Raw genomic sequence first — 14,551 nt, forward strand, 5'->3', positions numbered from 1 at the left:
GCTGGAGGTGAATGTGATACATGCAATGCTACTGCCCACCTAAAGTTGTAACAGAAGCTGTGATGTTTTCCTCAAACCAGTACAAATTCAAGAAGAACAGAAGTTTAGAAGCAATGCAGACAAGTGCAAGAAAAGCACAGCTGAAACTGTACAAGAAAGTCTCCTTGAAGACCTGTAATGTCATGAAATAGCTATAGATTTTATGACTAGATGTAACAGTGTAAAGACAAACTGAGGGAAGGAAGGAAGGAATGAGCAAGAATTTTGCAGAGGTCTTAAAAGACTGTTAGATTCCCTTTCCTCTTAGTCCTTTTGTCACTACAAAAAAAAAGAATTTAAAAGATGGGGGAAAGTGAGAGAGAGAGAGTTTCTTGTGGCCACTCTGAGAAACAACATCTCCGCTAAAACATCATCTCCCTTTTGTAAATAGAAGGAACTTATAAAACCAGAGGTTTTGTGGGTTTCTCTTCATATCATTAATCAATTGCTGACAAATAATACAACAAAAATGACCATTTTAAGACTTCTTAGCTTTGATATACATCAAACAGGTCATAGTCTCATTACACAAGGATGGGGTAAGACTTTGATCTGGTTAGAGCTCTGAAGCTGATATGCCATATAGTAAGCTCCCAATTTCACAGAAAGGTTTATAAACTCAAAAAAAAACCAGGTCTGTGTTCAAAACAAAGCAGAAGCAAGCAGACAGAAGAAAAATAAAACCAGTTTCTTAATAACTCTCGGTGATCCTTCTCATACCAGCTGTTGTTTTGAGGCATCATTACTGACAACTCAGTGGCCCTCTGAGCCTGTGTTTCCAAGGAAGTTCTTCCCATCTCCTCTGAATTTTAGTTTACTTCCCTATCTACTACATCCTTACTCTCCATCTCTGCTTCAGCTGTAGGTTACATACTCTGAACTGTAATTTTCAGGTTCCCTTTTTCCCACTCCACTCCAAAGTGCGGAATTAACGTTCCTTTACACACCCCACTGCTCCAAAGAGAGGGAATGATCTTCCCCCTCCACCACTGATTTGGTAAGAAGACCCAGGCACCCTAACGGAGTACAGTACACAACTGAGCATGAGAGTAATTGAAAAGATCAAAGCTTCCCTGAAGAGCTGCCAGTTTAAAAGATAAAGCATATAAATAAGGCACAGATTCAAGTTAAGATAGTCAAGCAGTAATAAATACAACACATACTTAGCAATTGCTTTGTTAATGCTTTCTGGCAAATGTAACGTACCATGTCCACACCACTCCCGACTTGGTCAGTGCCAACGAGAACTGTGCACCACACTCGATCTGACAAACGCCTTGGCCATTCAGCCTTTCAATGTTCTGAGGAATGTTGCATCCTTCACTTCCTCCTCGGCCCAGCTTCCCAAAATCGCCATCACCCCAAGAAAACACCAAACCTAACAAACACCAAATGGCAGGTCAAACGACAATCACAGTACTCCTATGAGCTAGAAACCTTCTGGAACAAGATATTCCTACCTTCATCTGTCAAAGCAAGAGTCTGAGCATCTCTGCTTCCACAAGCAACCTGAATGACTCTGTGGCCTAGGAGCACTTTAACCTACAAAGCAGAAAAAGTAAGAAAGGCGTTTCAAAAAACTTTTGTTTTAAAACTTCACAGACATTTTCAAGCTCTTATGACTGATCTTCCTCATTATGTCCAGCCTGAGCACACCATTTAGCAAAGGATTATGAAGCCTTGCTCACTCAGGACCCAACGTTGCTCCATGACAGCGGCAGCTTCCAGCTGTGTATCAAAGCAGATGCAGACATGAATGTTCAAAACGGCACAAGCCATTCCACACCACTTCCCAAGAAAAAGAGACTGGATCTTTTTGGCCTTTTCAAAACAGTCAGCCTGTTATTAGAGGTATGTGTACCAAAATCTAATTCAGATCACCCCAAAAGGATGTCTTCATGCTTCCATGAGCTTTGTCTTTATCTAGCTCTATCATTTATTAAACTAACAAACACATTCACATTTCAGAGACAAGAAACATTTCTTTTACCATCTTAGGCTTCAGCTGCGTGGTGTTATCTCCATGTCCCAGCCTTCCATATTCTCCAAGACCCCACGTATACAGTTCACCACTAGAGGTAATGGCAGCGCTGTGGGAACTGCCACAAGCAATATCACGGATGCGTTTGGTTTTCAACGCTTCTATCAGTCTGGGTTTATCACAGTTCCTACAGAAAATGAGTAAAGAATTCATTGCATTAATTATCAAAGAGTTGCACAATATACTCTAATCTTCACAATAAAAAAAACCTTGTGTAATAGCTAACAGTAACCTAAAGATAAGATGCAATATTATTATTACAAAAAATACACTTTAGTAGCACCATAAATCTAAAGTTTACACTATTTTAACATATGTTGAAGTTTGTTTAAATAAATATTTTATGTATACACTGCAAAACTCAGGTGGCAAAGCCAAAACACCAAAGTGATTAACCAATTAAAAAGTGTATAAAACAAGGTGAAAACTGATATCCTGCTATTGCCCAAAGTTGAGTGATTTGTTAGAAGAAATTATTTCTTCACTCCGAGGACACAGAGACAGTAAGATTAAGAGGTGACACTCCCATCTCAACTTTGCTCTTTACAAGAGAGAAATTAGAACTGGAATTTACTGTTAGGCTTCCACGAGAGTACTGGAAACTTTTACTATTTATATGGTTAGAATATTCCCTAAACAGAGGGAAGAATTTCAGCTCAAGGTTTTCTAATATTGACTGTGTATCAGAGCCACTGTTAATGTTTTATAGAATTATGCATGGCCTCTGGAAAATCTGCTCCCATGAAATGCCCAAGAGTTCCAAGTCTCACTTTTAATAAAATTACAGGAAATACAAGGCAGCTGAACAATAAACAACAATAGTGCTCTAATCTGGACTTCCCTTTTCATTGATCTGACACATATACCCCTACGAATATTTATTTGTAGTCATATATTAACTGAGTTGGGCACTGTAATTTTTTATGTATTCTGAGCAGATCTTCAAAATATATCAGAATGGCAAAGATTTCCCCATGGGCTATGTTTATCTCTGTTTTCTTTCAAAGGATTATTCTGTGGTGCATAAAAAGAAAAATCCTGAGACAATTCAAATTTTCCTCAAAACTGTCATGTGAAGGATTAAACTATATATTACTAAAAAGTGTAAGAAATGTATTTCTGGTTAACAAGTTTGTGAACTTGTCTAAAAAAAAGGGCTGCAAAATACTCTTTGAGGCTTGCAGTATGAACTGTTACAACTCGAGAATGTGAAACTGGTACGGTTTTACACCTCAAGGCTCCTCTGTACACCTTACCTCATAAAAGTAACCAAAAGCTCTAATGTCCAGAAATACGCTATTTCATCAATGACATTCAAAAATACTATTCAATGACATTCAAAAATACTATTAAAGAGTGTATCCACTATATTTCCACATATTACATTAATTGAACCCCTCCTTTTTAAATTATTTAAGACCACTACAAACACTACACCATGAACTGACATACACTGCTGAAAGAATCTTTTCACAACAGAATTTTGTATTCCCATTGTATTAAAAATCCTGTCATTGTCAACAGAGGTGGTCAGCTAACGTTATAACATACAATACAAATGTTTTCTTACTGAAAAACAGACAAATTTGGTATCCTTACATTCGGCTGAAGTGACCAAGTTTTCCATCATCTCCTTCACCCCAAGAAAATACCTTTCCATCAACAGTTAATGCCATAGCATGTCGGCCACCTAAAAGTATAAACATAAATCTAAATTTTCAAGCTTTCAAGCAGGCAGTAGGTCTAGTAAAATCTCAGAAATTTGACACTGTTGTTCTTCTGTAATATTATTGCATGATCCTTTCAGCCCAATACACATTACTTGTTATCATCTGAGTTTTTATGTGATTTAATTTAAAGCACAAAACTTGTGTGAGAATAGGTTTCCTGGCATATAAAAAAAAAAAAAAAAAGAAAAAAAAAGAAAAAAAAAAGAAATAATCACTTAATTTGCTATTTTCAATGCTGCAATAAAAAGAAAAACTAAATCCACCATTTAGCAATATTCAAAAATGAAAACACATTCTTTGGAACAGCCTGAAGAACTATTCAGGAGTTACCATATTTAACTTCTAGCAAGTAAGAAACTGCATATGGCCTAAATTCACAGATTTTAATAACAGAACCATTAGATTCAATCTGACATTTTCTGCAACAGACAGAATTTCATAGCTTCTATTTATTTAAAAAAACTTTTTAAAAATCGAATATGCTTGGGGCATCACAGCACCCAAGAAAATTGCAAAGCAACTATTTTCAGGCTTCATACGTTATGTTTATGTACATAAGAACAGCAATAATCAGTACCTGAGTGAACAGCCACCTTCTTTACCACATAGTTACTGAGAGCTGTAATCTGGCGGGGAATAGGCACAGTTCCACTAGATATTCCTAAACCCAGCCTTCCATTTGTGGCTTCTCCACAGGCATATACTTTACCCTCTACAGTCACTGAAATGAAGAAGCAAGAGTTTGAAACACCATTAATAGTTCACAACTAGAAGTCTGTTTCTACTCTTAAATAATTATATTTATTTAAAACATATTACCTGCAAAAAGGCTTTTGGACCCTCCAGCTACTTGTACGACATTCAAAGCAGATAGGGTTTCAGAAAAGGAAGGAACCTTTATCTAAAGCAGACAGGAAATAAAGATCGTTACAGTACACTTTAAAGTTTCATGCTCTCAAAAGAAGAGCTATTCTTAAGTGATAAACCAGTTAATCTAACAGGTACTTTTTTCTTTTTTTCAAATACATGAAACCATGAAACTCCATGTATTATTCAAACGAAGCAAGAATGGACTGAAATCTGCACTTCTGCACTGAGGCCTTTATGCACCAATAAAATACAGGATGGAGAAGATAGAAATGCTTAACTTTTTGTGTCTTGAAAGGCATTCTACGTATACAATATTATATGTTTTATTTACAACATACATTAAATAAATGCTCTCTTAATATACTTTTCCAATTAATGACACTTTAAATTGATTAAACATTTGCCATTTATCTCCCGTCTTGCATTGTATTAAAAAATATGTATAAACTGCTGCACATAGGAATGAAATTCCTCTCAAATTACACTGAATTCTAATCAAGTTATACCAATCAAAAGATCAGAATTCAACTTTTTCTCTGCTTACTGCACCAGCTCCAGGTACAAGACATACACAGAAAGGTTCAAAATGTTCATTTCATGCACATAAACTCAAAAGGAACAAAATACATATAGTGCTACACATTTTTAGAACAATTAGTTCAGTATCACCTAAAATAAATGGTTAAATGGCTTTTAAAAATCAAACTGGATTTCAGTGTAACAACCAATTTTCCATCCAGTAGACATCCATGTCTTAACAGTAAAAAGCCATTAAAACCTAGTCTTTGTAGCTTTTGATAATAAACTTTAAAATTCTGAATACATTTGAATTAATTCTGAGTTGTGCAAGATTTGCACATTTTATTTTTAGCTCTGCCTGTTTTGTACTGAAGTATGAAAACAACAAACATACCTTGGAACCTTTTAGCCCTCCCAACTGGTCTTTGTCATTCAGTCCCCAAACAAAAACTTTGGTTCTTATTGTAGCTGCCGACTCAAGCCCAGCTGCCTTCTTTCTAACAAGACTGAACATATCGAGAGGAAAAAAAAAAAGTCATGTTAGCAACCTGCATACTATATAGCATAGGCATCTTTTGACTCTATTTATTGATTTTATATTTTGGAACAGTTTCAGTACTCAGATTACACCACCACAGTTAAGTGGTGGCTGTAACAAATAAATATCAAAAACACCCAGAATGTTTTGCTGAGCAGTGGTAAATATACACTACACCACATACCAAATATAAACACATCAAGTTTTTAGGTAGGCTTCAAACTCCAAGTATACTGCAGAAGCAGAAGAGTTGTACAAAATGCTACCACCTCACCAGTGTGACAGCCTTTAAGAAGTTAGTTATTAACAAATTACCTACTTACAATTCTGACAAACTAAGATGCTGATTTCTCTTTACTACTGTCCGATCTAATTAAGTTGTTCTTCTTACAATAATCTCCTGATTAGAATACATAGACACTGCAGTTCTTTATCATTTCCCCCTGACCCCTGCAATTTCCTACCTGCCGGTGTTGGCTTTATCATCATCCTCTTCCTCGTTATTCTGACAAACTAAGATGCTGATTTCTCTTTACTACCGTCCGATCTAATTAAGTTGTTCTTCTTACAATAATCTCCTGATTAGAATACATAGACACTGCAGTTCTTTATCATTTCCCCCTGACCCCTGCAATTTCCTACCTGCCGGTGTTGGCTTTATCATCATCCTCTTCCTCGTTATCAGAAGCAAGGAAAGGGACTGCCGCCAAATCTTCATCCTCTGCACGTATACGTCCCAGTATGCTGAGGCCATGTATCTTGCAATCAATCCCAGAGCTTCTGCACTGCTTGATTGCAACCTCAATATACCTGTGGTACTAAGAAGAAAAAACTGAATTGCCACCTTTTGGGTCTTATGTAACTTTATAAAAGATAAGAAAGAATTAGAACTTTTGCTTCACTTTGTCACCTTAACAAAATGAATCCATAAGTTCAAATATGTAGGGCTGAAAAGCCAAATAATTCATACTTTAAGATAAATACATGGACAGTGTTTTCACTTCCGATTTTCTAAAAATTTATTATGCGCTCCTCCTTTCAGTTACTGAAAAAGATCAGAACTACTATTCAAAATAAGCTTTATCACTCACCAAAATTATTCCCAAATTTAAGTTTATTGGGATGTCTTTTTGGCTCATAGGTATATTGATTTACACCAAAAAAACTACAATACCTTTGCTACTAAGGCTAGTATAGCGTTTGCTGTGATGATGATAAAACTTATCAGGGAAATTAACTTTACTAAACTCCAAGAAATAGTGCTAAATCAGAGGAAAAGTTAAATAAGATGCTCTAATAATCACAACAAGGCTTCTCAGCTTTCTCTTGCAGCAAAATATTTTTCTTTTGCACACAAGAGTAATTCTCACACAAACTTCACTTACTTCTGTACAATCACTGAGAAGAGGCACTGTGGTGTCTGTAGGATTTATATTGATTGTCTTTAGCTCTATAAGGTTATTTAAGGAATTCCCCCCTAGAAAACAAAACAAAGAAAGAAAAATATTTTAAGATATGGTGTTTGTTTCATAAACAGGCACTATGCATGTTAACAGATGACTACGTTAACTGAAACCAGAAAAATATCTATCGTTGAATGTACAAAAAAAGTATTTTTCAGACTTCTCAGAGAACACACACATACCTGAAACTACAACTAAAGAGGGCATGTAACTGCTGTCTGCAGGGTCCACTATCATCTTTAGTCTGTGAACAAGAACATCTGGAAAAATCTCCAAGCGAATCCAGTGCTAGGGCAAACACACAGAATTTCATTTTCAGACAGTATTGTTATGACTATTGTACAGTTAACAAGAATAAAATGTGTGCTGATTTTGGAGAAAGCATGAAAAACACTTATGAAAAGCACACGACAGCTGCAATGCACAGGAAATTGCCAAAGGAAAATGGCCTTGTGAACTTCTCATCTGTCCAACCGCCACATACAAGAGAAAGATTTGCAGCAAATTATTTATTTAACTCGAGAGCAACACCATTGAGAAGATGGAGAAAGCACAATACCATAGAGAGGTCAAGAAATGGGACATAATGTAAATCCTTGACTGGTTACAATCTGTAATCAACCCGAATGAAGGGTACTTGGGGATACACATTCTCAACATGGTCATCAACAGAGCATCAAAACACACTGTGTTGTCACAAATCCCAGTGCCTATACTGGCCACAAAGCAGTGCTGTGGGCAAATAAAACTGGCAACCACAAACTAAGGGACAAAACTTAAATGTTTTTATAAACTCTCTGGGCACAGAAGTTGAATGTACATTGAGCAAGTTTGCTGATTACGCTAAACTAGGAAGAGCTGTGGACTCCCTTGAGGGTAGAGAGACCTTACAGGGAGATCTGGATAAGACTAGAGAGCCAGGCAATCATCAACCATATGAAACTTAACAAGAGCAAGTGCTGGATTCTCCACTTAGGATGAGGTAATCCTGCTCATACATACAAACTGGGGGCCGAGAGGCTGAAGAGCAACCCTCAGGAAAGACACCTGAGGGTCTGGGTTGATGGCAAGTTGAACATGAGCCACCAGTGTGTCCTGGCAGCCAAAAGGGCCAACCGTGTTCTAGGGTGCATCCAGCACAGCATTGCCAGCCAGGCAGGGAGGTGACTGTCCCCCACTCTGCTCTGCACTGGTGCGGCCTCACCTGGAGCGCTGTGTGCAGTTCTGGGCACCTCGATGTAAGAAAGATGTCAAACTACTGGAGTGTGTACAGAGGAGGGCAACCAAGATGGCAAAAGGTCTTGACAGCAAGACTTATATGGTCATTTGGTTTGTTCAGTTTGGAGAAGAGAAGCCTGAGGGGTGATCTCATCACCATCTACACCTTCCCCAAAGGGGGCAGTGGAGGGGGAGGTGCTGATCTCCTCTCTCTGATGACCAGTGATAGGACAAGAGAAAATGGAATGAGGCTACGTCAGGAGAAGTTCAGATTGGACACTGGGGAAAGGTTCTTCTCTCAGAGGGTGGACAGTCACTGGAAAAGGCTCTCCAGGGAAGTGGTCACAGCACCAAGCCTGTCAGACTTCAAGGAGTGTCTAGAAGATATTCTTAGTCATATGATTTAGTTTTAGGTAGTCCTGCGAGCAGCAGGGAGTTGGACTTGATCCTTATGGGTTGCCCTTTCCACTTGAGATATTGTACGATTCTATGCAACTGAGGGAGTGCATGGAGGCAGTTTTAGCTAGTAAGAACATAGGTGTTGTTTGTATTGCAAAGTAAATTTTATATTTCACCTAAGTAAAATATAATCAGTGTGTTTGTTAAGAACAACTGTCACCAGTTATTATACTGAAAAGGTAACTGAAACCATATAACCAACTACAGAATAGAATAACTACCCTGTATTCCAAAAATCACACAAGTTCCTTATGATTCACATAAAATAATTAGAAAGATGAAGCAAAACTTTAAAAAATAGGCACATTTACTATGAAGACACAGTTTTGTACTTCAGATACCTGTTTTTACTACTCTTCTATCCGACACAAAGGTAACAAACAAATATATTTCACCAAGGTAAATACTTCTCCTATTAAGAACAAAGTGTGCCAGAATCAACCAGTTGTGGCTTAAAGTTACCTTTCCTTGTGAGCCAGAAGACTGCCAGCACTGCTCACTACCATCAATGAGACGTGAAGCCTGATTCACGGAGGATGAGACATTCAAATTCTTAACTATTCTTGACCAATCATCCAGTAACATTCCCCGCTGGCTGCTGTGCCGTCTCTTCAGCTGCTTTCCAGAACGTCCACAAAACACCGGAGACTGACCTGCAGGGTTAAATGAAATGTTAAGCACGTACCTCTCAAAGAAAATTGCTTTCATTAAAACTATAAGCAATGTGAAAGGAAATACACCAAAGATTTCAAGTATGTAGTCTAAAAGTTGACTACAGAAGCACGTCACACAGGTACGGTAATACTACTCATGCTTAAAGGGCATAGCTCAAGATTTTTTTCTTAAAGCAGTTTCAAACACTTTACCAGACTACAAGTTGTCACACCTGCCACTTGGGATAGTCGTAATTTCTATTCTTACACTTAGAACTGATTTGTACCAAGAAACGAAGCATAATTTAGTAAAAAATAAACATTAAAAAAGTAAGGAAAATTACTCTCTTCAGGAACGTAAGACACCAAGATAAATTCCTAAAACTGAATGATAAAACATTACATGCAAACCTTAAACTGCCAGAATATTTAAAAGACTAACATTCTTGACAAAGTAGCCACTTCAAAGGGTCCTTCCTTTTGAAATTCAAATCAAAATTTACAATGATATATACTTCAAAATAAAGGCCCAGAGCACATGAATTTTGTACACAACCATAGCATAGAAAAATATGCAATTAACCCTCAAAAGAAATCCCTTATAGAAGAACAACCATAGCTAAGTTACAACACTCAAAACTTCCCAATGTTGTCCAAGAATGAGGTGTCTTAGCGAGTTGTTGATTTCCTCCCTGCAAAACCCCGCTTCTACTTTCCTTCACTGATCTTTGTAGCTTTTAGAAAGCCTGACTAAAAGAATACTGTAACTCCTCCACCCTATCCAGGGCAACAGGAAGGATTACAGATGCACACCATAATAGCTGTACAGCCATATTAACTGATTTATTAATGGAAGGTCTTTCTTGCCCTTTGGACAAACCATCATACAGACACAATGCATGTTCATGATTCCTAGTAGGGAATCAGTTTTACTCATTTTCCAAACAAATTAACCTGTCTACATGTAAATATGAAGAGGTTTATTCCGGAAGTCAGCACCTTCTTGCAAATACTAGGGATCATACTGATTTTTAGACAGGTGGAAAGAAGAGGGGAAGAAAAAAGCTAGTGTCAGGAAAGTTTTGCATAATGATGCAAACCCCAAAGTTTTGGACTTAAAATGGCTGCACCTGTTCTTGCCTTAAAAACAAGAAGTTCTGATTACGAGTCCTTCAAAAGGCTTCCCTGTCCTACCTCACCTCTTGGGAGTCTCCACATCATTGGGGAAATGAGGCAACAGCCATTACACATCAATAGGCAAAACTGTTGAAGAGCAATTCAGGTGTGAGAAGGTATCTTATGTATTTCAAGCTGCACTTGCAGTCATGAGGATTCCATCCAAATACATTTAGACTGACAGCAAAAGGCAGGTGGATTAAAAAACTATCCATTTTACTCTTGGTATAGCTGAACACTCAGTTCTGACAAAGAGTTACTGTCAACTAGCCGCATTTTTACAACTTTTTTATCACTATGAAGAAAGCTTAAGGATTGTGGTTTTGGTGTAGTTCACTACATGCAATTGTAGCATTGCTATGATCTCCTAAAAATGTTTTGTTGTCTAGAGGGTCAGTACGAACACTGATTTCACTATGTTAAGGAGCCAAAATTTAAGACTTATTTAGAAAAACAAACTAAATGCGTTTAAAATTAATCTAAGAAACACTTAGATCCTGAAACATACCTGGTTCATTTATTCTGCCAAAAGTATGCCGGGTGTTATGCTTCCTGGTTTTAAAACAGGTTTCACAAAAGTCAAAATCATCACAGTTTCTGCATTTGAATCTAGGTCCATTGATAGGAAACATCTGACAGCCATCACACCTGATTTCACAAAAGAATGACAAGTAAATACACTCATGGTACATCTTAATTGTAACACAAGTCAAGATAATGGAATCAAGACAATAAAGCTATAGGATAACACATATACGTTAATAAAAATGTAGATCACCACTTACGTGACTCCTGGGTGAATGCTGGGGACCAGCTCCATTTCTGACAACAAGCCAGTCCAATGAGACTGCTGAGGAAAGTCTACAATGACATCTTTTCCATTGGCACTAAAAGCTGTGACAAAAATATGCAGAAAATACAACATGTTGCAAATCTCTATAAAAGGAAGCAGAAAGCATCCAGTCCAACAACAAAGCAGAAACGTGTAACAAAGGTGACTTTCAAAAGTCATATTTTATTTTAATGGAACTATCTATTAACCTAATCAGATAGCCTGAAATGAGGCAGATGGAAGGGGAGTTCTAAAGAATTTTTAAATATGTATATTATTATATTCAAATTCCTTCACTCTGGATTTTTCATTTAATTTTTTAAAAACAGTTCCAAAAGAGAAAGAGTACTTCTAAGCACAAAGACAGTATGACCAAAATCTGTACCTCTTCACAGAATCTATGCCTGACAGATTACTTCTATAACATCCCTTACAGCTTGACACTAGTGCATCCCAGTTTCTCCACCCTTCCATATGAAGTCTTCAAGACAGATACGCTTCTCAAAAGAAGACTATTCGTGGTTCATCCCAAGTATAAATGAGAACTATTACAGGAGGCTGCACAGATTCTTTGAGATCTTTACAGTATGTGAATGGAGTGGCTCAAATAGCAGATGAACACACTAATGAAATGGGCGGTCACAGAGTACATGCCTATAAAATCATCACAGACGTCAAATGCATTCTATGCTCTCTTATCATCATGCAATATTCCACAGAACAGTGTGAATTCTAAGTGTGTCTAGAAGATTCTCTCCTCAAACACTGCAGAAAGCCCATGCGGTTTTCACTTTTATTACTTTCCCACACCCCATTTTGAACATACATTACCTTTGACAACTCCCACGCTTCGGTGAGTAACTGATCCCCATTTGTATTTGGGTGTGGTAACAGAGCTTTTCACACGCACTTTGTCACCTATCTTGATATGAGAGGCAGAACTCTGCGGTGGGAATCCTGGCAGTTGCAAGAATAAATGCATGGTGAGTGGGTTTTCACCCCCTCCCCCAAAATAGATCTCCCTTAGTGTATCATTCAGTTTTTCATTAAAAAGCTGTTAGCAGTGAACTTACCTAAAAGCTCAACATGGATGTATCTGACCCAGTAAGTACCACCCTTTTGTTGCCAATCACACTGTACGTTCAGGTCATGCAATCCATCTCGATCCAATTTAATAACTTTGCCTACATCTCCTTCACAAACCTCCTCATAGGTTCTGCAGCACCTAACCATCATCCCCACCTAGGGAAAAAGGACAATTGGATGCCATAACTATGCAAAGACTTTTGTACCAGGAGGAGAATAGTTTCAACCTAGCTTTTCACCATCATACTTACCTGAATATTCTCCCTCACATACACAGCATAGTCATCGTTACTTAGGAAATCAGCTCGTTTTTTATAGGTCTGGCTCTCTGTTACAACAGCACCGCTTGACTGGAAAAAAATCCAAAATAAACACGTAACAGTTACAAAATTTGGTTTCAAGTCAGATCAAAATTGTTAGCAGAGACTGAAGACAACCCAACCAAAAAAACCCCATAATATCGAAATTGCATGCCAAAATGAGAAAAAAAAACAAACAAACAAACTGCAATAGGTCAACTGACTACAGGGCTAACATTCACGATCTACTTCACTTTAAAGTTTAGTTTCCAAAATTACTTGCAAAGAAACATAGCTGCAAATTTTCAAAATGTATGAAACAAGCTGCAAGTTGCTTTCATAAAATCTGCTTGCCTAAGAAAATTAAAACAAAGACTATTTGTAAGTAATCTACTTAGCCTTCAGATCACACATTCACATTCTACTGCTTAGGCTACTTGTTTGGAGAGAAAAACAACAAAAACACAGTGGTGAATGCTAATGTTCTGCCTAAAGTATACTATTAATTTTTCTGTCCTGTAATACAATGGGATTTTGAGTATTCCCTTAGAAAAACAAGCTGAAGAAAAAAGATAAGACTGTAGCTATCAGAAATCATTTCTTTCAACACTTGATTAACTGAAAAAAAATTATGAGAATCTCACCACAGCTGGGATGCTGTGGTGAGAACCTTCAGAAAACTTTGTCTTGTTTAGAGCATTAAATGTTTGTTGGTTTTGTTGGCTTTTTTTTTTCATTTGAGGCCAATATATAGTGCAGTTTCTCACTGCAATATTGATAATTATATCAGAACTCAATATCAAGTTAATTTCCTTCAAAACATAATGCATTTCTTTCAATTACAAAGTCTCATATGTGCCAGAAAACTCAACCTAACTCCTTAGCAAATAAATAGAAATACAGAATCCATTTCATTTTATTGGCAAATCCTTACTGAAACAGCTCGTGGAAGCTAACAGAAGCTTAATATAAATTCACATTAAAGTCATCACACACAGTAGGCATTGTAAAGGTTATTTCATCACCAATAAGTGAAAACAGTTTTTACGTTTTTGTGATTCAGTTATTAATTCCTCAGTCATTCCTTGTAGCTAACATACTTTTGTTTTTCAAACCAATGGAAGGAAGGCAGGGGAAAAAAGTTGAAAAAAAAAAAAAAAGAGTCCTTTACAAATATTACACTATAATATCGACTATTTTAGATGAAACCAAGACCAGGGATACTTACAGCTATGACTAGTGAAACATCTACCTTTATTCCATTCTCCCCCTGTGCTACTCAAATATTTATAGATTATTATTGAGTTCTTTTATGACATGCCTTAGAAAGACACAGCAAATGTGGTCCTGGTTAAAATCTTGAAAGCCTGGGTCAGCAGAATGTCTTTATACTCTAACCAAGTTTGTAAAAGGAAAGAATTATAGAAGTTCAGCCAACTAGCATGGTGCAGGTTTTAGTAAGTTGATACTTACCACAGGGCAAGCAGCTTCAGCTTCTTCCACTTCCTCTGCTATTTCCTCATCCGAATATTCATCAGAGAGAGTATCGGCATCAGAGAGATCCGTAATTTGAACATCAGGGTGATCCAACAACCAGCCAACCAAGGCTTCCACTCCTAATACAGAAA

General features: G+C 37.3%; 1 protein-coding gene across 5 annotated transcripts in view; it reads right to left on the reverse strand.

Annotated features, from left to right (window-relative positions):
• HERC2 (HECT and RLD domain containing E3 ubiquitin protein ligase 2) overlaps positions 1-14,551 on the reverse strand; it is a 114,542-nt gene that overhangs the window by 35,543 nt on the left and 64,448 nt on the right. For all 5 annotated transcript variants that reach the window (XR_013923534.1, XM_080362559.1, XM_080362562.1 and 2 more), the window contains 17 exons: positions 14,397-14,539; positions 12,876-12,974; positions 12,612-12,780; positions 12,370-12,495; positions 11,492-11,600; positions 11,215-11,354; positions 9,340-9,530; positions 7,383-7,488; positions 7,123-7,214; positions 6,380-6,555; positions 5,594-5,705; positions 4,630-4,711; positions 4,388-4,531; positions 3,680-3,770; positions 2,030-2,207; positions 1,500-1,581; positions 1,246-1,417 (listed from right to left, as the gene is read on the reverse strand). Coding sequence is in view for 4 of the 5 variants with exons in the window: in XM_080362559.1 (XP_080218685.1) it covers positions 1,246-1,417; positions 1,500-1,581; positions 2,030-2,207; positions 3,680-3,770; positions 4,388-4,531; positions 4,630-4,711; positions 5,594-5,705; positions 6,380-6,555; positions 7,123-7,214; positions 7,383-7,488; positions 9,340-9,530; positions 11,215-11,354; positions 11,492-11,600; positions 12,370-12,495; positions 12,612-12,780; positions 12,876-12,974; positions 14,397-14,539 (2,212 nt within the window). In the remaining variant the exon portion in view is untranslated. The remainder of the gene's footprint in view (positions 1-1,245; positions 1,418-1,499; positions 1,582-2,029; positions 2,208-3,679; positions 3,771-4,387; positions 4,532-4,629; positions 4,712-5,593; positions 5,706-6,379; positions 6,556-7,122; positions 7,215-7,382; positions 7,489-9,339; positions 9,531-11,214; positions 11,355-11,491; positions 11,601-12,369; positions 12,496-12,611; positions 12,781-12,875; positions 12,975-14,396; positions 14,540-14,551) is intronic.

The sequence above is a fragment of the Nesoenas mayeri genome (genome assembly GCF_963082525.1).
Source record: "Nesoenas mayeri genome assembly, chromosome: 1".
In the NCBI taxonomy this organism is placed as follows: Eukaryota; Metazoa; Chordata; class Aves; order Columbiformes; family Columbidae; genus Nesoenas; species Nesoenas mayeri.